Below are 26,066 nucleotides of genomic sequence, written 5' to 3' on the forward strand. Positions count from 1 at the left end.
ACGGAATATGCTGCACTATATAAGAAACTGATAATAAATAAAAATACAGATTCACTAAAAACATAATTTTAAAAACCTCACCTGCTCTGACATGCAGATGGTAAGGTCAGAATGTTACCTTGTGACAATGGCTGAGGCTGGTGGCGGTGGTGTTATGGTGTGGGAAATATTTTCTTGGAATTAGTAAAGCCACTTATATACTATAATAGTTATTGTTCATTCCACAAAGCATATTTTAATATGTGTCAAGACAGTGTAAATAAAATTGTATGTATTATCACTTTATTTTTTATACATACCTTAGCTTTACCTTCCAGGGCCCTGCTTCCTGTAAATATCATGCTCAGATTATGCCCATTTACAGACCACATGGACCTGTAAGACTCATCAAAACGATCTACCACAGATTTCATATCAACCAATCCAAGGCTCTCGAGTTGGGTTCGCAGAATCTAAATACAAAAAAGTCAATTAGACAAGAACCTCCCAAGTTAATAATTTAGCTGATTTCAAACTTATTTACTAATTTCAAGTACAGAATTATATTACAGGGTGATTCAAAAGTCGCAGTACACCCTTTTGTTTAAAAAACTGTGCAGAAAGTGGGAAAACTGACTTAGATTCAAGGTGGCGTCCATGTTCGGTACATACCCTAAAAGATAGCCCACCTCACCCATACCTTACTGGAGTATTCAGTTTTCCCATTTCCTGCACAGTTTTTTAAACAAAAGGGTGTACTGTGACTTTTGAATCACCCTGTATATACACTTTTAGCTTAATAGATGAATCACACAAAAGCAAATGATCTTTATTGATATTGGGGGTAATTCAGAGTTGATCACAGCAGCAAATTTGTTAGCAGTTGGGCAAAACCATGTGCACTTCAGGGAGGGGCAGATATAACATGTGCAGAGAGAGTTAGATTTGGGTGGGGTGTGTTCAAACTGAAATCTAAATTGCAGTGTAAACATAAAGCAGCTAGTATTTACCCTGCACAGAAACAAAATAACCCACCCAAATCTAACTCTCTCTGAAAATGTTATATCTGCCACACCTACAGTGCACATGGTTTTGCCCAACTGCTAACAAATTTGCTTCTGCGATCAACTCTGAATTACCCCCATTGTTGGTAAATTCCATATCATGCTCTTTACTTAACTCACAAAAGTACAATTGAATACAATTCCACAAATTCCAGAACCCTCCCCACAAAGGAGACTTAGGGGTATATTCAATTGAAGTCGAAAACTGCAGTCTGTCGAAAAAGACGGCAGTTTTCGACTTTTTAAGGTCGAATCCCGATTTAACCTATTTACTATATCCCTAACTTGTCGAAAAGCACGTGGATCGGCGGAATAGCTGCCGATCCACGTGCTTGTGTCGAAAACGGGACCAAAACCGACAGGTTTTGTCCCCCTTTTCGACCATCTCAGTCCGACATCAAAAGATGTCGGACTGGGATGCGGACCCAGAGGGGGAGAGGGGGGGCGCAGGGAGACGGAGGGACAGCCGGCGGGCATAAGGGGGAGATCAGCGCTACAGCAGGATGTCACTCAGCCGCCCCACCTCACGGCAGCTTCCACCCGGCTCCAAGCTGCCGTGAGGTCGGGCGGCTGAGTGACATCCTGCTGCAGCGCTACTGTAGTGCTGATCTCCCCTTTATGCCCGCCGGCTGTCCCCCCGCTGGTCTCCCCGCGGCTCGCCCCCCTTCTCCTCCTCTGCGTCCCATCTCAATTCGACTTGAAAAAGTCGAATTAAGATGGGATTGAATAGGGGTTGTCGGATCCATTCCAACAAATACATGTCAGAATGGATCCGACTTTAATTGAATATACCCCATAGTGTAGAACAAGTGATACAACAAAGGCTTTAAAACAGTTCAACTATTTAATTTGTAGATTCCCCAGATTCTCTTCCTACTTAATATTGTATATAAATTACTAGAATTATGTTACATCTAGATAAAAGGAGGAATTACAACAGTGTCTTAATAGCTAAGAAACCTACCTCAAGTGCTATGTAGGCTTGAACACTGTTTGTGCGATGTAAGCAGTCCAGACAATTGACCCGAAAGGTTCCCTTCTGTAAACTTTTTAGAAGAAAGAGACACAATATACTCAATATGCACTGTATGCGTGCTCTATAACTATTTTATCTTGTTTGCTGCAGCATGTTATGCCACTATGTAAAGCTGTAAGTCTATTAATCTTACGCATATACCCAGAGGAATTATTACATGAAGGGACCTGTGTGCAGGCTGCGTGCCTCCTCCTCGCCTGTGGTAAAGTAGACTCTGGCTTTGGTCTCTGGGAACATGGCAACCATGTCACGTTCCCAGTGACTTCTCCACTGCGCATGTGCAAATCGCCTGGAAAATGTCCGCCACACAATTTTCCTGTGATTTTCTGCTGCTCTGCAGGGCCGGCCAATGCGGCACCCTGGAGGGGTAAGTATAATTATGAGTGCAGGATGTGCAGCGTAGGCCTCCCTGGACTCAGATTCCTGTGTACACTACACCGATTCCAGATACGCCAATTGATATATCGTATTAGCAAAATCTTGGCATTGACACTTAATTAAAAGTGTCTACTAGAATACATTTATATAAAAATTGTGTTTATTGATGTGGGATGATTGGCAAGAACAAAAACTTGTAGGTAGGGAACTGGCTTCTGATAGAAATGTATACTAGTGCATGTACTGTATATTAGGGAATTTAGCCTGTAATCTCCATCAGAAGATGTAAATTACCTAGAATTGCAATTCAGTTTGCCCAAGATGGCTGCCTCACCTTTTGAAATTTTTTAAAGTCCTTTTGGAGAAAGGTGCTATTATACAGGTGAAACTCAGACAATGAGAATATCGTGCAAAAGTTCATTTATTTCAGTAATACAACTTAAAAGGTGAAACAAATATATAGACTCATGTGAGATATTTCAAGCCTTTATTTGTTATAATTTTGATGATTGTGGTTTACAGCTTAAAAAACCCCAAATCCAAAATCTCAGAAAATTAGACTATTACATAAAATCAATAAAAAAAGGATTTTAAATACAGAAATGACGGCCCTCTGAAAAGTATACTCATGCATATGTACTTGGTTTGGGCCCCTTTTGCATAAATTACTGTCTTAATGCGGCGTGGCATGGATTCTATCAGCCTGTATGACATTGGAGATGCTGACTTAATTTTCCAGCAGGGCTTGGCACCTGCCCACACTGCCAAAGTACCAAAATCTGGTTCAATGACCGTGGGATTACTGTGCTGGATTGGCCAGCAAACTTGGCTGACCTGAACTTCATAGAGAATCTATGGGGCATTGCTAGGAGAAAGATGAGAGACATGAGACCGAACAATGTAGAAGAGCTGAAGGCCGCTATTGAAGCACCCTGGTCTTCCATAACACCTCAGCAGTGCCACAGGCTGATAGAATCCATGATTGAATCCAGAATTGCATGATAGTAATTATTCAGGTTGACACACCAATGAATTAATTAATTAATTAAAGAACAGCTCTGTACACTAAGTACTGAACACTAAGGAACCACACTACCCACAACTCCCAGAAGACGACCAGTAATTGGTTGAAACGCGTTGGAGAAAGAGAGAGAGAGAGAGAGAGAGAGAGAGAGAGAGAGACCGCAGCAACAGACAAAACCATGATCCGTGCATGGACCAACCCAGAAACACAGCAGCAGCAGCGCAGCGCAGCGGAGAGGAGAGATCGAGTCCCCGTGGCCGCCTAGGTCAGTCTCCGTAGTGGAGAGGAATTGGTCTGGCTAGGCTGAACAAGCCAAACCGTACCAACTACTCTTCCCTGACTACACCCGTCCACACCTGGGTCCGTGTCTCAGCGGAGGCTCACGTGGTGGACAACCTCGTGGGCGGCGGCCCCGGAGCGGAGGACGGCGAGTCCGGAGCGCAGAGGAACCCGGGGGCAGGTTAAACCGATTCAGTAAGACGCGGCAAGAACCAGATACCTAAGTGAGTGAGCGGGACGCCGCCACTTACCCACTGACTTTAATTTATTCCATGGAGACAATTTGCTTCATTTAACAGCATCTTGATTTAGTGTGCAGAGAGCAATATAGAGAGACAGCATCAAGTACCAAGCAATCCGGGACTGTTTATCACCATACACCTAAATTGTTTGTACTGTTCAATCAAAGGGATCACATTCCTCATCCTGTTTCAAAGTACACAAGAATATACTTCCTCTAAAACATTTTTCATTCATTCTTCCCTTTTCTTCTTTCTTCCACCATCGTAGCTCATATCTCTGTTCCCTTTACATAATTCACCTTCATCATGTACTTGTTCAATACTATATCCAAAATTTGTGTTTTCATATTTGATTATATTTACTGAGTAAAGTATACATTTATATTAATTGGTATTATTCTCATTTGTAGCATTAGGCTGAACACAGCAGTGATACATGATTTTTTTGCTTTTCTGCATAATATTACATCCAATACTTTGTTTATGCTCATTTAGTAAAGTATACAATTTATGAATTTAGATCAGTTTTATTGGTAACAAGCACCACAATCCTCACACACTAGGCTGAGCGCAGCACATCTTTTGTATTATAGAATCCATGCCATGCCGAATTGAGGCATTCATGCTAAAGGGGCCCAAACCAAGCTCTGAGTACATATGCATGATTATATTTTTCAGAGGGCCGACATTTCTGTATTTAAAATCCTTTTTTTATTTTATTTTATGTAATAGTCTAATTTTCTGAGATTTTGGATTTTCTGAAGCTGTAAGCCACAATCATCAAGCTTATAACAAATAACGGCATGAAATATCTCACTTTGCATGTAATGAGTCTATATTTATTTATTTATTTATTAACAGTTTCTTATATAGCGCAGCATATTCCGTTGCGCTTTACAATTAGAACAACAGTAATAGAACAAAACTGGGTAAAAACAGACAGACACAGAGGTAGGAAGGCCCTGCTCGCATGCTCTATAGGGAAATAAATATAATATATTAGTTTCACCTTTTAAGTTGAATTACTGAAATAAATGAACTTTTGCACGATATTCTCATTTTCTGAGTTTCACCTGTAAATAAATAATTGAATTCTATCTAATTACCATTTTATTTGTTTGCTTTACAGAAATACAATAAAACTGTTTTAGTACACTACGTGGCAGTTATTTATGGACTTGGACTACTTGCCTTAATTTTCAATTTAACTCTTAATAAATAATAAAGCAGATCTTCTTACTAGAGATGTGTGCAGACCCTCGTGTTTTGGTTTTGTATTAACTTCGTGTTTTGGTTTTGCCAAAACCACCCTCATGTGTTTTGGCAAATGTCTATAATCAGTGTCCAATCTGTAACTCCCTCATGGGGGCCCTGGGCCACTGATGACTGGCACTCTGTGTCCATGTAATGCACCAATCAATTTTCGTTGAGCTGCTCCCAAAAATGTTCCCAACCATAAAATCAGCATTCCGCACCTGCGGGGCACAGTGCGGGGTGCAGTGCAGAATATTTTGGGAGACACAGTTAAATACTTAACAGGTTACAGTGTGGATTAGCTACAGTGTGGGTCGGATAAAATGCTGGTTACAGTGCAAGTTGGATACAGTAAAAGTTGCATACATTGCAAGTCATATTAGTGCGGGTTACAGTGTGTATTGGATACAGTACATGTCACAATGCGGGTTGGATACAAGTAGGTCAGATACAGTTGCGGTCACAGTGTTGGTTGGATACAGTACAGGTCGGTTACAGTGTGAGTTGGATACAGTACATGTCACAATGCGGGTTGGATACAAGTAGGTCAGATACAGTTGCGGTCACAGTGTTGGTTGGATACAGTACAGGTCGGTTACAGTGTGAGTTGGATACAGTACATGTCACAATGCGGGTTGGATACAAGTAGGTCAGATACAGTTGCGGTCACAGTGTTGGTTGGATACAGTACAGGTCGGTTACAGTGTGAGTTGGATACAGTACATGTCACAATGCGGGTTGGATACAAGTAGGTCAGATACAGTTGCGGTCACAGTGTTGGTTGGATACAGTACAGGTCGGTTACAGTGTGAGTTGGATACAGTACATGTCACAATGCGGGTTGGATACAAGTAGGTCAGATACAGTTGTGGTCACAGTGTTGGTTGGATACAGTACAGGTCGGTTACAGTGTGAGTTGGATACAGTACATGTCACAATGCGGGTTGGATACAAGTAGGTCAGATACAGTTGCGGTCACAGTGTTGGTTGGATACAGTACAGGTCGGTTACAGTGTGAGTTGGATACAGTACATGTCACAATGCGGGTTGGATACAAGTAGGTCAGATACAGTTGCGGTCACAGTGTTGGTTGGATACAGTACAGGTCGGTTACAGTGTGAGTTGGATACAGTACATGTCACAATGCGGGTTGGATACAAGTAGGTCAGATACAGTTGCGGTCACAGTGTTGGTTGGATACAGTACAGGTCGGTTACAGTGTGAGTTGGATACAGTACATGTCACAATGCGGGTTGGATACAAGTAGGTCAGATACAGTTGCGGTCACAGTGTTGGTTGGATACAGTACAGGTCGGTTACAGTGTGAGTTGGATACAGTACATGTCACAATGCGGGTTGGATACAAGTAGGTCAGATACAGTTGCGGTCACAGTGTTGGTTGGATACAGTACAGGTCGGTTACAGTGTGAGTTGGATACAGTACATGTCACAATGCGGGTTGGATACAAGTAGGTCAGATACAGTTGTGGTCACAGTGTTGGTTGGATACAGTACAGGTCGGTTACAGTGTGAGTTGGATACAGTACATGTCACAATGCGGGTTGGATACAAGTAGGTCAGATACAGTTGCGGTCACAGTGTTGGTTGGATACAGTACAGGTCGGTTACAGTGTGAGTTGGATACAGTACATGTCACAATGCGGGTTGGATACAAGTAGGTCAGATACAGTTGCGGTCACAGTGTTGGTTGGATACAGTACAGGTCGGTTACAGTGTGAGTTGGATACAGTACATGTCACAATGCGGGTTGGATACAAGTAGGTCAGATACAGTTGCGGTCACAGTGTTGGTTGGATACAGTACAGGTCGGTTACAGTGTGAGTTGGATACAGTACATGTCACAATGCGGGTTGGATACAAGTAGGTCAGATACAGTTGCGGTCACAGTGTTGGTTGGATACAGTACAGGTCGGTTACAGTGTGAGTTGGATACAGTACATGTCACAATGCGGGTTGGATACAAGTAGGTCAGATACAGTTGCGGTCACAGTGTTGGTTGGATACAGTACAGGTCGGTTACAGTGTGAGTTGGATACAGTACATGTCACAATGCGGGTTGGATACAAGTAGGTCAGATACAGTTGCGGTCACAGTGTTGGTTGGATACAGTACAGGTCGGTTACAGTGTGAGTTGGATACAGTACATGTCACAATGCGGGTTGGATACAAGTAGGTCAGATACAGTTGCGGTCACAGTGTTGGTTGGATACAGTACAGGTCGGTTACAGTGTGGGTTGGATACATTGTGGGTAGACATACGAGCTGTAGCAAAGTAACAGTTCAACACAGGTGGACCCACAGTGGTAATTGGTGGTGTCTGTGAGGAGGATGATAGTCCAGGCGCTGAAGTCAGTGTATGCAGTGCTCTCCCAGTGTCTGCCATGTGTGCGCCATGGATTGTGGCTGCAGCAGCCTCCAGGTGGTCAGCACATTGATTTCAATAGGACTTTGAAATTGCAGCCTGAATCCAAAACCTGCGTGACCTGACAGTGGGAAGATTACGTTTTTCCTCATTGCAGGATCCGAATATGGTGGGGTGATCAGCGTACCGGCACGGGTCCACTCAGATTTGGTAAGTTCGAGTGGGTTAGGTTCTCTGAGAACCGAACCCACCCGATAATAAGGAAAAAGCCAGAGTGTAGGTGGTGTTCCTCAGGTGATGCTACAGATGTGAACTCATACATTTAGTCTCCATTACGCCATTTGCCTGACGTGAGTGAGTTGCCGGGTCCCGTGCAATTCTGCTAGCATCAGGCATTTTTTATTTTTGCCGAAAAAGTGTTTTAGTCACAACGCGATGCCTCTAGGACACTGTGATGATTAATTTAACATTTATTAACATTGTAGCACTTATTATACCAATTCAGAGACTCAGGGGTCTATCCATGAAGCAGTAAAAAGAGTGGAGAAGTGAGCGAAAGAGCTGCCCATGGCAACCAATCAGATGCGCCGTACAATTGTGTAGTATGCAAATTATAAATGTTACTTCAATGCTGATTGGTTGCCATGGGTAACTTCTCCAATGGTTCACTTCTCCACACTTATCACTGCTTCATGAATAGACCCCTATGTCGGTCACAGGTATACAAGTGTCATATCAAATTAGGCAGCACAGTCTTAATGCAATGTGACTAGGACGAGGGTGCATCCTAATCACATTGCATAGCGAACAAAGACGCATTTTTGGAGAAAAAAGAAGCAAAAAAATACACCAGACGTTAGAAAACTCTCACATGACCTGGTGTGCCAACAGAGTTTGACATGACTGCAGCAAAGATGTAAGAGAACATATCTGTATACAGACCGGCAGAACGAATAGCATTGACCTACTGTACATAGTAAAGTAGACTGGACAGCATTGCGTTATAATAGAATGGTAGAATGAACAGCATTGATTAATATGGCAAGACAGAACAAATACAGTAGCACATACATAGTTACATACAGTAGTAGGGTAGAACAAGAAGCACTGACTTACATAGTAGGGCAGAACGTACAGTATCTAGTTATATAGACCAGCGGTTCTCAAACTGTGGGTCGCACTCAAGGACATAGCTACAGTAGGTGCAGGTAGCTTTCCCTGCACCGAATCCACAGCTTATCCTTGCCTGCTCCGTCGTCAGGGGATGTCACAGCACGCCTCCAACAGTGCAGTCTCTATTCTATAGTAGTCATTGAGAAGGCTCTTCCATCTTGTGCAGCTGTCTCTATGGTACTGGGGCCATTAGAGGTATAGGTGCTCTCTTACAAGCAGTTGTACCCACTGACTCTATGGTGCTGTGATAACGTAGTGCATGTATACACAGAATACCTGTGGTGTGCTATAGGAGACCTCGGGGATCCCGGGTCATGGCAGCGCCATCCCCAGTGACACTGACCCTGCAGGATAGTTCCTGCTGCAGGTGCTAAGCTTTCTATCTGTGCGGGCCCTAATCCACAGCTGCAGGCGAGGAGACATGGTAGGGTGGAGTCTGCGCTCCTCTCAGTGTTCCTTTGTTCTTCTGTCCCACACTAAGCCTGCTCCCATGTCACCCAGTACCTGTGCCACTATATCTAGCCATACTGTGGTGACCCATGCTATAAGGGATAAGAAGCAGCAGCAGCATGGGGAACACTGGCCGCAGACAGTGGTCAGCATGCAACTTTTCTGTGGAGGGGGAACACAGAGTGGCAAGGAATGCAGTAGTTATGGGGACCAGACTGCTCCCAGGGCCCGCATTCCCTGCTCCCAGTCACACTGCATGTCCCCCAATACAAATGGCCCTGCTCTGCACAGTTACCCCTGGTCCCAAAGAGGAGACAGCTTTGGTCCTGAGGAGAGTCATGAGGGCCTGTACCTGACTCCCACCTGAGGTTGATTGGAGCACAGAACTGTGAGTGCCTAGGGAGCCCCGTACCCCTCTACCCCTGTGTGTGACACCCTGTACCCCTCTACTCCTGGGTGTGTGTGACACTATGTACCCCTCTACCACAGTGTCTGTATGAAACCCTGTACCCCTCTACCGTGTGTGTGACGCCCTGTACCCCTCTACTCCTGTGTGTGTGACACCCTGTAACCCTCTACCACAGTGTGTGTGTGTGTGTGTGTGTGTGTGTGTGTGTGTGACACAACCTGTACTTCCCATACACATGTGTATGACATCCTGTACCCCACTACCCCCCATATTTAACACACTGTACCTCCCCTGTGTGTGTGTGTGTGACACCCTGTACCCCCATTTATAACACAGTGTATCCCCCTACCTGTGTGTGTGCCCTGTACCTCCCTACCCCTGTGTGTGTGTGTTTGTGACACCTTGTACCTCCACTCTACCCGTGTGTGTCACATTCTGCCCGTGTGTGTGTGTCACCCTGTACCTCCCCTCTCTGTACAATGTGGGTCCTTTCAAACTTCTGCTATGGGCCCACAAAGTTCTAGTTAAGCCCCTGGGAACACACATTAAACACCCACTACCTCTCACTAGTCATCTAATGCCACTTTCTGCCTCTCCCTGCCAACTTATGCATCTCCCTGTCAGCCACCGCCTCTGCCCTGTCCTATTCCGCCCCTCCCCTGTTACCCCCTAAGCCTTAACAGGGGTAAAAAAAATAAGAATTTACTCACCGGTAATTCTATTTCTCGTAGTCCGTAGTGGATGCTGGGAACTCCGTAAGGACCATGGGGAATAGACGGGCTCCGCAGGAGACTGGGCACTCTAAGAAAGAATTAGGACTACTGATGTGCACTGGCTCCTCCCTCTATGCCCCTCCTCCAGACCTCAGTTAGGGAAACTGTGCCCGGAAGAGCTGACACAATAAGGAAAGGATTTGGAATCCCGGGTAAGACTCATACCAGCCACACCAATCACACCGTACAACTCGTGATACTATACCCAGTTAACAGTATGAATAATAACTGAGCCCCGCGAACAGATGGCTCATAACAATAACCCTTTAGTTAGGCAATAACTATATACAAGTATTGCAGACAATCTGCACTTGGGATGGGCGCCCAGCATCCACTACGGACTACGAGAAATAGAATTACCGGTGAGTAAATTCTTATTTTCTCTGACGTCCTAGTGGATGCTGGGAACTCCGTAAGGACCATGGGGATTATACCAAAGCTCCCAAACGGGCGGAAGAGTGCGGATGACTCTGCAGCACCGAATGAGCAAACTCAAGGTCCTCCTCAGCCAGGGTATCAAACTTGTAGAATTTTGCAGCTCGGCAGGTAGCAGCTCGGCAAAGTTGTAAAGCCGAGACCCCTCGGGCAGCCGCCCAAGAAGAGCCCACCTTCCTCGTGGAATGGGCTTTGACTGATTTAGGATGCGGCAGTCCAGCCGCAGAATGTGCAAGTTGAATCGTGGAGCAGATCCAGCGAGCAATAGTCTGCTTAGAAGCAGGAGCACCCAGCTTGTTGGGTGCATGCAGGATAAACAGCGAGTCAGTCTTTCTGACTCTAGCCGTCCTGGAAACATATATTTTCAGGGCCCGGACTACGTCCAGCAACTTGGAGGCCTCCAAGTCCCGAGTAGCCGCAGGCACCACAATAGGTTGGTTCAAATGAAACGCTGATACCACCTTAGGGAGGAATTGGAGACGCGTCCTCAATTCTGCTCTGTCCATATGGAAAATCAGATAGGGGCTTTTACAGGACAAAGCCGCCAATTCTGACACCTGCCTAGCCGAAGCCAAGGCCAAAAGCATGACCACTTTCCACGTGAGATATTTTAATTCCACGGTCTGAAGTGGCTCAAACCAATGTGATTTTAGGAAATCCAACACAACGTTGAGATCCCAAGGTGCCACTGGGGGCACAAAAGGGGGCTGAATATACAGCACTCCCTTAACAAACGTCTGAACTTCAGGCAGTGAAGCCAGTTCTTTTTGAAAGAAAATAGACAGGGCCGAAATCTGGACTTTAATGGATCCCAATTTTAGGCCCATAGTCACTCCTGACTGTAGGAAGCGCAGAAATCGACCCAGCTGAAATTCTTCTGTGGGGGCCTTCATAGCCTCACACTAAGCAACATATATTCGCCATATGCGGTGATAATGCTTTGCTGTCACATCTTTCCTAGCTTTTATCAGCGTAGGAATGACTTCATCCGGAATGCCCTTTTCCATCAGGATCCGGCGTTCAACCGCCATGCCGTCAAACGCAGCTGCGGTAAGTCTTGGAACAGACAGGCCCCTGCTGTAGCAGGTCCAGTCTGAGAGGCAGAGGCCAAGGGTCCTCTGAGATCATTTCTTGTAGTTCCGGGTACCAAGTCCTTCTTGGCCAATCCGGAACGATGAGTATAGTTCTTACTCCTCTCTTTCTTATTATCCTCAGCACCTTTGGTATGAGAGGAAGAGGAGGGAACACATAAACCGACTGGTACACCCACGGTGTCACTAGAGCGTCCACAGCTATCGCCTGAGGGTCCCTTGACCTGGCGCAATATCTTTTTAGCTTTTTGTTTAGGCGGGACGCCATCATGTCCACCTGTGGCCTTTCCCAACGGTTTACAATCAGTTGGAAGACTTCTGGATGAAGTCCCCACTCTCCCGGGTGGAGGTCGTGCCTGCTGAGGAAGTCTGCTTCCCAGTTGTCCACTCCCGGAATGAACACTGCTGACAGTGCTATCACGTGATTTTCCGCCCATCGGAGAATCCTTGTGGCTTCTGCCATCGCCATCCTGCTTCTTGTGCCGCCCTGTCGGTTTACATGGGCGACCGCCGTGATGTTGTCTGACTGAATCAGCACCGGCTGGTTTTGAAGCAGGGGTCTTGCCTGACTTAGGGCATTGTAAATGGCTCTTAGTTCCAGAATATTTATGTGTAGGGAAGCCTCCTGACTCGACCATAGTCCTTGGAAGTTTCTTCCCTGCGTGACTGCCCCCCAACCTCGGAGGCTTGCATCCGTGGTCACCAGGACCCAGTCCTGTATGCCGAATCTGCGGCCCTCTAGAAGATGAGCACTCTGCAGCCACCACAGCAGAGACACCCTGGCCCTCGGGGACAGGGTGATCAGCCGATGCATCTGAAGATGCGATCCGGACCATTTGTCTAACAGATCCCACTGAAAGATCCTTGCATGGAACCTGCCGAATGGAATTGCCTCGTAAGAAGCTACCATCTTTCCCAGGACTCGCGTGCAGTGATGCACCGACACCTGTTTTGGTTTCAGGAGGTCTCTGACCAGAGATGACAACTCCTTGGCCTTCTCCTCCGGGAGAAACACCTTCTTCTGTTCTGTGTCCAGAATCATACCCAGGAACAGCAGACGCGTCGTAGGAACCAGCTGCGACTTTGGAATATTCAGAATCCAGCCGTGCTGTTGTAGCACTTCCTGAGATAGTGCTACTCCGACCAACAACTGCTCCCTGGACCTCGCCTTTATAAGGAGATCGTCCAAGTATGGGATAATTAGAACTCCCTTCTTTCGAAGGAGTATCATCATTTCGGCCATTACCTTGGTAAATACCCTCGGTGCCGTGGACAGACCAAACGGCAACGTCTGGAATTGGTAATGGCAGTCTTGTACCACAAATCGGAGGTACACCTGGTGAGGTGGGTAAATGGGGACATGCAGGTACGCATCCTTGATGTCCAGTGATACCATGTAATCCCCTTCTTCCAGGCTTGCAATAACCGCCCTGAGCGATTCCATTTTGAACTTGAACCTTCTTATATAAGTGTTCAAGGATTTTAAATTTAGAATGGGTCTCACCGAACCGTCTGGTTTCGGTACCACAAACATTGTGGAATAGTAACCCCGTCCCTGTTGAAGGAGGGGAACTTTTATTATCACCTGCTGGAGGAACAGCTTGTGAATTGCCGCCAGCACCACCTCCCTGTCCGGGGGAGTAGCTGGCAAGGCTGATTTGAGGTAACGGCAAGGGGGAGACGTCTCGAATTCCACCTTGTATCCCTGAGATACCACTTGGAGAACCCAGGGATCCACCTGTGAGCGAACCCACCGGTCGCTGAAGTTCCGTAGACGGGCCCCCACCGCACCTGGCTCCACCAGTGGAGCCCCAGCGTCATGCCGTGGATTTAGTGGAAGCAGGGGAGGATTTCTGTTCTTGGGAACTGGCTGTATGGTGCAGCTTTTTCCCTCTACCCCTGCCTCTGGGCAGAAAGGACGCGCCTTTAACCTGCTTGCCTTTCTGGGGCCGAAAGGACTGTACCTGATAATACTGTGCTTTCTTTGGCTGTGAGGGAACCTGGGGTAAAAATGTCGACTTCCCAGCTGTCGCTGTGGAAACGAGGTCCGAGAGACCATCCCCAAACAATTCCTTACCTTTGTAAGGCAAAACCTCCATGTGCTTTTTAGAATCCGCATCACCTGTCCACTGCCGAGTCCATAATACTCTCCTGGCAGAAATGGACATTGCATTTATTCTAGATGCCAGCCAACAAATATCCCTCTGTGCATCTCTCATGTATAAGACTACGTCTTTAATATGCTCTATGGTTAGCAATATAGTGTCCCTGTCAAGGGAATCAATATTATCAGACAGGGAATCAGACCACGCTGCTGCAGCACTGCACATCCACGCTGAAGCAATAGCAGGTCTCAGTATAGTACCCGAGTGTGTATATACAGACTTCAGGATAGCCTCCTGCTTTCTATCCGCAGGCTCCTTTAAGGCGGCCGTATCCTGAGACGGTAGTGCCACCTTTTTTGACAAGCGTGTGAGCGCTTTATCCACCCTCGGGGATGTCTCCCAACGTACCCTGTCCTCTGGCGGGAAAGGGTACGCCATTAGTAACTTTTTAGAAATCACTAATTTTTTATCAGGGGATGCCCACGCTTCTTCACACACTTCATTTAACTCATCTGAAGGGGGAAAAACCACTGGTTGCTTTTTCTCCCCAAACATAATACCCTTTTTAGTGGTACCTGGGTTAATGTCAGAAATGTGCAACACATTTTTCATTGCCGTAATCATGCAACGGATAGCCTTAGTGGAATGTACATTAGTCTCGTCGTCGTCGACATTGGAGTCAGACTCAGTGTCGACATCCGTGTCTGCCATCTGAGGTAGCGGGCGTTTTTTGAGCCCCTGATGGCCTTTGAGACGCCTGGGCAGGCACTGGCTGAGAAGCCGGCTGTCCCACAGCTGTTATGTCATCAAACCTTTTATGTAAGGAGTTGACACTGTCGGTTAATACCTTCCACATATCCATCCACTCTGGTGTCGACCCCGCAGGGGGTGACATCACATTTATCGGCACCTGCTCCGCCTCCACATAAGCCTCCTCATCAAACATGTCGACACAGCCGTACCGACACACCGCACACACACAGGGAATGCTCTGACTGAGGACAGGACCCCACAAAGTCCTTTGGGGAGACAGAGAGAGAGTATGCCAGCACACACCACAGCGCTATATAACACAGGGATTTACACTACACAAAGTGATTTTCCCTATAGCAGCTATAATACACAGTATTGCGCCTAAATTTAGTGCCCCCCCTCTCTTTTTTACCCTATTGAGCCTGGAAACTGCAGGGGAGAGCCTGGGGAGCTGTCTTCCAGCGGAACTGTGAAGAGAAAATGGCGCCAGTGTGCTGAGGGAGATAGCCCCGCCCCTTTCACGGCGGACTTCTCACGCTCTTTTATTAATATTATGGCAGGGGATTTTTACACATATATAGTTTATTAGACTATATTATGTGTTTTTTTTGCCATTTTTAAGGTAATCTAATTGCAGCCCAGGGCGCCCCCCCCCCCCAGCGTCCTGCACCCATCAGTGACCGGAGTATGTGGTGTGCATGGGGAGCAATGGCGCACAGCTGCAGTGCTGTGCGCTACCTTAATGAAGACCGGAGTCTTCAGCCGCCGATTTTCTCCTTGGAATCTTCCGTCTTCTGGCTCTGCAAGGGGGACGGCGGCGTGGCTCCGGGACCGGACGACCGAGGCTGGGCCTGTGTTCGATCCCTCTGGAGCTAATGGTGTCCAGTAGCCTAGAAGCCCAAGCTAGCTGCAAGCAGGTAGGTTCGCTTCTCTCCCCTAATTCCCTCGTAGCAGTGAGTCTGTTGCCAGCAGATCTCACTGAAAATAAAAAACCTAATAAATACTTTCTTTACTAGGAGCTCAGGAGAGCCCCTAGTGTGCAACCAGCTCGAGCCGGGCACAGATTCTAACTGAGGTCTGGAGGAGGGGCATAGAGGGAGGAGCCAGTGCACACCAGTAGTCCTAATTCTTTCTTAGAGTGCCCAGTCTCCTGCGGAGCCCGTCTATTCCCCATGGTCCTTACGGAGTTCCCAGCATCCACTAGGACGTCAGAGAAATGACATTAGCATAAATGTATTAAAAAACACATGCTGTGACATGGGCTCCAAAAGAAGCTCGTTCCTGCAGTGTGTAAGAATTAAGTAATCACATTAGTGGTCACTTTAATTCTGTTTTGTGCCTCCGCAGTGATACTGTGAATGTGTGGTCTGCTGCCCATGTATGTGTGGCAGCCATTCTGCAGTAACTTGTTGATGTCCTGTAATGATTTTTATTGTCAGGCGGGGTCCCAGAGTGAAAGTTTGAGAACCCCTGATATAGACGGACAGAACAAATTGCATTGAGTTACATAGTTGGACAGAATGAACAGAATCTAGTTATATAGATGGACAGAATGAATATCAAATTAATCAGTACTTTCTACTGGTGCGTCTTAGCCTCATCATGTTGCAACTAAAATGCCTTTTTGCCAAAAAAGATGCCTAAAGCTATCAGAGTCTAAATGGACCTGGTGCACAGAGATGGGCTGTTTGGCATGACTGCAGTGACGTATGAGGACACATCTGTAGCCAGACTACCAGTACTGAAGTTATTAGAATTCCAGGTGCAGGTGGTGCTTCTTAGGTAATACTAACCAGAATTACCAGTAGCATAGTGATTAAGAAGAACCCCAAGTGTAAGTGGTGCTCTTCAGGTAATGCTAGCTAGCATGCCTCTACTACAGTGATTAGGGAGAACCCCAAGTATAAGTGGTGCTCTTCAGCTAATGCTAGCCAGCCTACCAGTACTACAGTGATTGGGGAGAACCCCAAGTATAAGTGGTGCTCTTCAGGGAATGCTAGCCAGCATGCCTGTACTACAGTGATTGGAGAGAACCCCAAGTGTAAGTGGTGATCCTTGGGAGGTGCTAGCTAGCATGCCTCTACTATATTGATTAGGGAGAACTCCAGGTGTAGTGTTCCTCAGATGATGCTAGCCAGTCTAGCATTGTACTTCCAAAAATTGCCATTGTTGCTGAAGTATTGTATAATTCAATATAATGGGTAGGAATGTTACATGCTGTCAACAAGCAATAACCCTTACCATGTTGTTAAATTTTCTCCCTTTGTGAAGACTCCAAACTCTTCCAAGTTGAGCTTTAACTGGGGTTTAAGTAAGTTTTCAAGCTTTTCAATCTTCCCTCCTTTCACAATCTGGTGGTAATCAAAGTTTATCATTGGCACGTCTTCTGCATGCAGAGAAGCCCACAGTAGTTTCTAAAGGTAAACATAAATGAGTATTAAAGGTTATTGGTCAGCAATACATGTAAGTGGTGCTATGGACCTAAATCAAGGTTGATTGCAAAACAAAATTTTCCTCTAATAGGCAAAACCATGTGCACTGCAGGGAGAGGGGGGGCAAATCATAGGATTTTGATACTTACCAGATAAATCCTTTTCGTTGAATCCACAGGGGGCACTGGAGTACTCTTGGGATATAGACGCAGTGTTAGCAGGGATAGGCACATTTAAATATTTAAATTAGTAACCCTCCGCCCACTCCCAAAGGTACCTCAGTGTTTTTTTACTGAGCCGAACAGGAGCGATAGAAGGGATGAACAATTGAGAATTACATATAACATTATAACATAACGGACAACTATAAAGTTGACACATAATATAACGCACAACTAGAAAGATGACACGACAATAGATAACATTGTTATCTATTGTCGTGTCAACTTTTTAGTTGTCCGTTATGTTATGTGTCAACTTTATAGTTGTCCATTATGGTAACACATTCTCACCGACTTGTTCAAATGTTACGGTGATTGTTATCATAACAATCACCTTAACATTTGAACAAGTCGGTGAGAATGTGTTACCATAAAATCTACTGAACTTACCACAAGCCAGGTGAAACTGCTCTGGGTGGTTGTCCAGTGCCCACTGTTGATTCAAAGAAAAGGCTTTATCTGGTTAAGTACCAAAATCCTATTTTCTTTTTCATACACTAGGGGTCACTGGAGTACTCTTGGGACGTATCAAAGTTACCCCCTTGGGCGGGAGAGCTGTTTGGCACCTGTAACACTAGACGGCCAAAGCTAAATGCTGATGTCGCAAACGTATCAAACTTGTAAAAGCGCACAAACGTGTGCACTGATGACCATGTAGCTGCACGGCAAGGTTGTGTCACAGAAGCTCCACCAGCTGCTGCCCATGACGTTCTCACAGAACATGTGGAATGTGATGAAAACGGATGCAGTCGGTTGTAGACTAGCATGAAAGTAAACCTGACGAATAGTCAGCTTAATCCATGTAACCAAGGTCTGCTTGGAAGCTGGCCAACGTATCTTGACTGCATCGGGCTATATAAACGCGAAGTGTGCGTACCACGTCCAAAGTAGCTGGCGTTGCTGAACATTCTGAAAACAGGAACTACGATTGGCTGATTGATGTGAAAAGAAGATGCTACCTTTGGTAAACAGGCGGGATTCATCCGAAGTTACGCTCTGTGATCGTGAAATACCAGATACGGTGGCTTGCATGACAAGGCACCCAATTCTGAAACACGCCTAGCCAAAGCTAAGGCTAGGAGAAATAATGTTTTCCACGTTAGAAACTTAACATCCATGTGATGCAAAAATTGAAAACTGCAAAAACATCCAAAACTAGATTCAAATCCCATGGAGCTGTAGGTGGAATGAATGGAGGCTGAACACCTCGCAGGAATGTGTGAACTGTTGGCAAAAGAGCCAAACGCCTTTTTGAGACAATTGACAAGGCATAGACCTGCACTTCTAGTGTAGCTAAACGTAGACCTCCATCTAACCCCGCCTGTAAAAAGAGCAAAAGACGGGATAACTTGAAAGAAGATGTTGTCGGAAACTACCGAGCTTCACACCAACCTATATAAGCTTGCCAAATTCTGTGATAATGAGTTACTGTAACTGGCTTCCTAGCACATAACATGGTTGGTATAATCGACTCTAGAATGCCCTCTTGTCTTAAGAGAGCGGTTTCAACAGCCACCCCGTCAAACGCAGCCGTGGTAAATCGGGGTAAAAGAACGGACCCTGCTGTAGTAGGTCTAGACGTAGCAGCAGTGGTCAGGGATCGACTGCGAGTAGACCGCGGAGATCCGAGAACCACGCTCTCCGAGACCAACGAGAGGCCACTAGTATGACGGTCGTAGATTCTCTTTTGATCCGCTTTAGCAACCAAGGAAGTTGTGGAAACGGTGAAAACCGATACACGCGGCTGTACAGCCACAGTATTCTGAGAGCATCCACTGCCACTGCCTTTGGATCTCCTGTTCTGGACACTTACTGGGGAGTTTGATGATTCTGGCAAGATGCAATTAGATCCACTTGTGGGTAACCCCACCTCTGGACCAACATCTGGAACACCTCTGGATATAAAGCTCATTCTTCCGGATGATTATCCTGACGGCTGAGATAATCTGTTTACCAGTTATCCACTCCTGGAATGAACACTGACGATAATATCACTTGGTGATGCTCGGCCCAATTCAGGATTCGGGCAACTTTTCGCATGGCCTTGTGACTTCAAGTTCCTAGTTTGTTGATGTATGCGACTGTTGTCGCGTTGTCTGACTGAACTTGATCAGTCTGAGACTGGAGCATTTGAACTGCCTGTCACAGTGCATTGTAAATTTCCCTGAGTTCCAGGACATTTATTGACAGTAATCTTTCTCGGTCTGACCATAGACCCTGAAGCTGACCATGTAGGACCACTGCTCCCTAACCTCTGAGACTTGCGTCCACCGTCAGAATTAGCCAATTCCAAACTCCGAACCTTTTTCCCGTGGTGAAATTGTGTATGTGGAGCCACCCGAGTAGTGATACTCTGGCCCTTGGAGACAACCGCACCATCTGATGAATCAGTAGATGAGAGCCTGACCACTGTGCGAGAAAATGGAGTTTAAAAGGACGTGAGTGAAATCTTCCAAACTAAAGTGCTTCGAAAGACGCCACAATCTTTCCTAACAGTCGAATGTACAAATACACAGAGACTGTCCGTGGCTTGAGCACTAACTACCAGATGACGAATAGTTTGTGCTTTCAGTTCTGGCAGGTAAATCCATTGATCTACCGTATTCAGAATTATTCCTAGGAAGTGAATTGTTTGACACGGAACCAGGCTGATTTCTTGAAGTTGACAATCCATCCATGCTGAAAGAGTACAGTGGGGGTCATTCCGAGTTGATCGCTAGCTGCCGTTGTTCGCTGCGTAGTGATCAGTGAAAAAAATGGCTAATCTGCGCATGCACCGCAATGCGCACGCGCGTCATACAGCTACGAAGTCCTTTGTGGTTTTGAACTGGTTCTGGCGACGATTCCAATCGTACAGCCGAACTCAAGGAGATTGACAGGAAGTGGGAGTTTCTGGGTGGCAACTGACCGTTTTCTGGGAGTGTTTGGAAAAACGCAGGCGTGGCCGGGCGTTTTCTAAGCAAGTATCTGACATCATTACCGTGTCACTCGCCGCAGCAATCATCACACAGAATAAGTAACTACAGGGCCGGTCTTGTTCTGCACAAAATATGTTTGCTGCAAAGTGAAAATACACTCCCCCATGGGCGGCGACTATGCGCTTGCACGGCTGCTAAAAGTAGCTAGCGAGCGATCAACTCAGAATGAGGGCCATTGTACGTTAGTAAGGCATGATGAAGGAGTATTTGTTGAGACGGAGCTTGATGAGAAGGTCGTCGAAGTACGGAACTAATATCACTCAGAGGGATCTGAGATGAGCTACCATCACAGATATCACCTTTATGAATACCCGAGGTGCTGAGGAGAGGCCAAACGGTAGTGCTTGAAATTGAAAATGCTTTTGTTGCACTGCAAACCTTAAATACGACTGATGCAGTGGCCAAATTGGAATGTGTAAGTACGCATTCTTGAGATCCAGCGAAATCATGATTTCCTGTGGTTCTAAACCTGCAATCACTGACCACAGGTATTCCATCTTGAATCTGTAGTAAGTGACATACTGATTGAGCCCCTTCGGTTTCAATATCGGTCTCACCGAACCGTCTGGCTTTGGTACTACAAAAAGACTGGAATAATAACCTTGACCCTGTTGATGAACTGGAACCTGAATCAAAACTGCTGAATCTACGAGAGACTAAATCTCGGTCTGAAGAACCGCCTTTTTGTCTCCTGACACCGGCAGACCTGTCTTGAAAAACCGTATTGGTTGTAGACAATTAAACTCTATTTTGCAACCTTTGACCACTAAATTGCGGATCCACCCATCCGTGGATGTGTGAAACCACGCCAAGTGAAACGTCTGAAGGCGTGCTCCCACAACTGAAGATCCAAGACGGGCTAGAAGCCCGTCATGCTACTGGCTTGTCAGCGCCCTTTGTGTCCTGACGACGGTTAGTGGTTTGTTGAAAACCACATCCTCTACCACGTCTACTCTGTACGGTTGTTTCTCGAGCACGGCCACAAAAGGACTGAGGTATAAAAGATTTGAACGCTGGTCCAGCGTATTTCCTTTTAGGAACTGGTGTGGTCAATGGCAGGATAACAGACTTTCCCCCCAGTAGCCTGAGAAATACAGTTTTCCAATTCAGGACCAAATAACATTTTGCCAATGCAAGGCAACGCTTCCATGCCTCGTTTTGACTCTGCCTCGGCGTGCCAAGAACGCAGCCATGAAACTCAAGAACTAACCTGGCTAACGTCCATAGAAGCTGGACCTAAACGCTCAGCTGATTCACAAATGTGATCAGCAAGAAGCATAAGCTGGTCTAAGGGAAGATCCTGTTGCAGGCCAAACTTGAGCTGTGTTGGTCATGCAACTACAGCCTTGTTAATCTATCTATCTCCTATATAATAGCCCAAATCTGTGACTTTGTGCCTCATTTGCTAACGCTGGGCGGAGTCACAACACTGGGCGGAGTTAGTCAAATGAGTCACAGATCTGGGCAAATCTATAGGAGACTAGGAGCAAAAGCAGATGGTATGGCCATGGCACAGGCAGGGGTGCATACCTCCCAGCTTTCTTCAGGCAGACAGGAGTGCATACCTCCCAGCTTTCTTCAGGCAGAAGGAAAGACACACGTGCAGCGAAAAGGGGCGTGGCCAACTAAAAGGGGGCATGGCTTCGCGGGAGGACCCGTGCTCGCGAGCCATGCCCCGTTTTCGTCAGTGAGGGGGCATGCCCAGCGCTCTGTGAGCTACTGGCATGCCCCCAGGGGCGGATTATGAGTCCGGGGGCCCAGGACACTTGAGACAGGGGGGCCCTATCTCATTGCTGTGCCTGCTGTGGGGTTGGGGGAGTGGCCTAATCGCGGGCACGTGGCCACGCCCCCTTATGCAAATTTATTTTCTTTTTCTTTTTTAAGAGATTTTGGCCTTTCAGCTAGGGGTAAATCCAGAGGGGGTGGTCGCTCCCCCCTACACACCCGCACAGGCAGAAGAAAGCAGGGAGGCTGGTGCCTCCCTGAAACACCACAGACCTGCCAACACGCAGCAGCGTATGCTGACTGTAGCACAATGCTGCTGCTGTTGCTGGCAGGACGGGGGAGCTTCAGAGCTGGGACAGAGCTACTCCAGCCGGGGGGCCCCCTAAAACTGGGGGGCACGCGGTACGTACCCCCTGGGCCCCCCCTTAATCCGGCTCTGCTGCCGGGCCCCCCCTTAATCCGTACCCCCTAATGCCCCCTCTCCCTCTGTCTCCACTAAATAGACGCTGTGCGCATGCGCACAGCGTCTATTCACCGCTGCTCTGCTAAGCAGAACAGCGAGTACAGGAGCTTCCCAACTGCCTCCCCCCCCACCGCGGGACACTGCGGCCCGCGGGTGGGACAGCGGGACAGACCCAAAAAAAAATGGGACTGTCCCGCGAAAATTGGGACAGTTGGGAGGTATGGGGGTGTGTGAGGGGGTATGCCATACAGACAGACGGGCACCGGTTCACTATGTGCTTGACCCCCCACATCAGCAAACTCAGCAGGGTCTCTCTGGCGCGGAGGAGCGTCACTTTCTGGCACACTCCACGCTTCTTAGCTGCAGTTTTGTGGGGCACCAGCCGCTCTGCAGGTTCCGTACTGCCTCTGTTATCTTCAGCCCCGGCAACCCCACTGCTAGTTGCAGCGCTGCCGCCCGCAGTGTGGTGCGCCCTGCTCCTTCACACACTTTAGCCGGCTGGCAGCGCTGCAGAAGTCCGCGCTGCTTGCAGGTTCCGTCCCCCTCCTCCCTCCAGCCGCAGTGTCTCCTAGGGGCTAACAAGTCACTCCCAGTCTCCCCTTACCATAGTGCCTGGCAGCCGCGAGGTCCGCGTGTGTGACTGAGGAGTGGGGGGGTGATGCGGACGGGCAGAGGAAGCAGGACTCCAGCCTGAGAGAGTCAGCCATGCCAAGTCTCCACCAGCAGGTTGGAGTGGAACAGCAGCAGCCAGCAGCAGTGACTCCGGTAAGACACATCTGTCTGTCACCACTGTTTTGTCCCTAATACCAATCTCCCCTGTGCCCTGTGTTCTGTCATGTCCCTGTCACCCCTGGCCTTGCCCTGTCACCCTTATCCTGGCCCTTTCACCCTTATTCTGGCCCTGTCACCCTTATCCTGGCCCTGTTACCCCTATCCTGGGCCTGTCACCCCTGTGCTTGCCCTGTCAACCCTATCCTGGCCCTGTCACCCCTGTCCTGGTCCTGTTGCCCCTGTCCTGGCCCCGTCACCCCTGTCCTGACCCTGTTACTGCATACCCTCCAACTACCTTTTTGGCAGGTACAGTACCCGCAGCGCCTCCAGACCCCTCCCCAATGCACCACACCTCCGCACCTTACCCTCCACCGCATGCGGCACTCCACCCCTCCCCCACACGCTGTGCCGCCAGACCCCCTACACCACCCGTGGCTCCCACTCCCCTCCACCACCCACAGCACCTCCAGACCCCCTCCACCATCCACCCCCCATATATGTCTCCCCCCACACCTGCTCCCCCTCCACCCGCAGCATCTGCAGACACCCTCCTCCATCCGCGGTCTCCCCCCTCACCCACCCCTCCCCCACCCACGGCACCCCCGCCTCTTCCCATCCCACAGCACCTCTGGAACCCTTCACCCATCCTCAACATCCCTGCACCTGCCCCTCCCCCACCTGCAGTGCCTCTGGACCCCTCCCCCATCTGTAGCCCCCACTCCTCTGCCCCTCCCCCACCCGCAGCACCTCCCGACCCTTCCCCATCCGGGCACCCCCAGCATCCGCCTCCCCATCCACCCGCAGCATCTACAGACACCCTCCCCCATCCGCAGGCCCCCCCGCACCGGCTACATTCTGTACATCGTGCCCTGCAGGTGCTATTCACGCAGTCGCAAGGGGCTGCGCCTCCTTCACCATCGCACGCCCTTTCATTGTGCAATATTTAACCACTAACAAAGGAATGCAGGTAAAACTCCATATAATACAAATATTGAACCCCAGATAGGCATGCAAGAGTTAAGGGGGCGTAGCCCCTTGCGACGGTGTGAAGAGCGCCCGTAGGGCGCGATGAAGCACCTAGTATATATATATATATACATACACACACACACGCACACACATACATATACACACATGCATACACATACATACACACACATTAAATCCTTATGTATAATAAAGCAACTTTGTCAGGGTATAACCTAAGCACATTTTACATATAAATATTAGAGTCCGTATTTATAACACTTTTTCCATTATACATCAGAATCCCTATAAGCCTCAGTTCAGGCTTAATAGCTTGATAGCATGGATTTACATGTTCTTAAAACCAAGACACAGCTTATTCAGGGACTTTTGTGCTGTGTTATGACCCTTCCACGAGCCGCGATGTGATGCTGTGGGTGTCACCCCCCCACCCGACCACTCCCGCGATCTCCCCCCTCAGAGTCTCAGTTTAGAGAGGGGCCTTGCTGGCGGACCACGGCAGCAGTGAGTGCTGTCCGCAGTCAGTGAGTGAGGGGCGAGCCGTAGCAGCCTGGAAACTGTCCGCGGCAGTGTGTGCTAGTGCCTAGCGGTTAGCGGGAACTAACCACGGGAGGCAGCAGGGGAGCAGCAGCAGGCCCCCAGTGGCGGCAGCTTGGCTGGCCGTGGCTGGGCTGGGGAGTGGGCAGTGGGAGCACAGTGAATAACATTAAATACTTAAAGTCCCCACATGGCGGGGCGGCAGTATGAGTTGACAGCCCCACTCTCCCAGTGATAGAAAGTACAAGGGAGCGGCGACAGTATGAGCTAGCTGCCTGCTTATTACCTGTGACAATAGGAGGCTATGACGGGGCTTCTCTTCTAAGCTCTGTCCAGCTCCGTTGTGTAGCCTCAGGCTGGAATCAGCTAATGCTGATTTTGGTCTATGGCGGGGCTACTCTGCTGAGCACCAACAAGCCAATTGCTGCAGTTTGCAGCTTCCACAATCCCGGACCCACGCTTCTGAATAAGCTGGGAAGGGATTGCGTGCAAAAAGAAAAAAATCTTGCTGTAAAAAATAGAAGTAAAGTGTGGAGAACTCTCCACGTGTGCCATCCTGGCGATGCACAAAAAAACACTGAGGTACCTTTGGGAGTATGGAGGGGGTGGAGGGTTACTAATATAAATATTTAAATGTGCCTATCCCTGCTAACGCCCCGTCCATATCCCAAGAGTACTCCAGTGACCCCTAGTGGATGAAAAAGAAATAACATGTGCAGAGATGGGTGGAGTGTGTTCAAACTAAAATCTAAATTGCAGTGTAAAAATAAAGCAGCCAGTATTTACCCTGCACAGAAACAAAATAACCCACCCAAATCTAAAGGGCCCCATACACTAGAAAGATAACGCCCGATTTCATCCGATTTCGGGCATTTGGCCTGATATATAGGGCAAAATCGGGCATTTTGGAGGTGTTTCTAATCCGATCCGATGCGCATTCCAATGAGCATCGGATTGGATCCTCCAGATTGAACGTGCTGCACTCATGATATGTCGGACCCCGCAGGCATGGCTGGGATCGCCCAAGATATATTGTATGCAAAGGGACAGCATACAATGCATCTTGGGCGATCCTCGGGAGGCTGCCAGGGTGATAACCTGCGACATGTCAGCCGGACATGTCG

General features: G+C 47.8%; 1 protein-coding gene across 2 annotated transcripts in view; it reads right to left on the reverse strand.

Annotated features, from left to right (window-relative positions):
* Positions 1 to 26,066, reverse strand: part of SYNJ2 (synaptojanin 2) — a 468,795-nt gene that overhangs the window by 180,439 nt on the left and 262,290 nt on the right. For both annotated transcript variants that reach the window (XM_063917654.1, XM_063917655.1), the window contains exons 8-10: positions 17,070 to 17,242; positions 2,008 to 2,089; positions 300 to 452 (exon numbers count right to left, since the gene is read on the reverse strand). In XM_063917654.1, the coding sequence (XP_063773724.1) occupies positions 300 to 452; positions 2,008 to 2,089; positions 17,070 to 17,242 (408 nt within the window). The remainder of the gene's footprint in view (positions 1 to 299; positions 453 to 2,007; positions 2,090 to 17,069; positions 17,243 to 26,066) is intronic.

The sequence above is a fragment of the Pseudophryne corroboree genome, chromosome 4, assembly GCF_028390025.1.
Source record: "Pseudophryne corroboree isolate aPseCor3 chromosome 4, aPseCor3.hap2, whole genome shotgun sequence".
Taxonomy (NCBI): Eukaryota; Metazoa; Chordata; class Amphibia; order Anura; family Myobatrachidae; genus Pseudophryne; species Pseudophryne corroboree.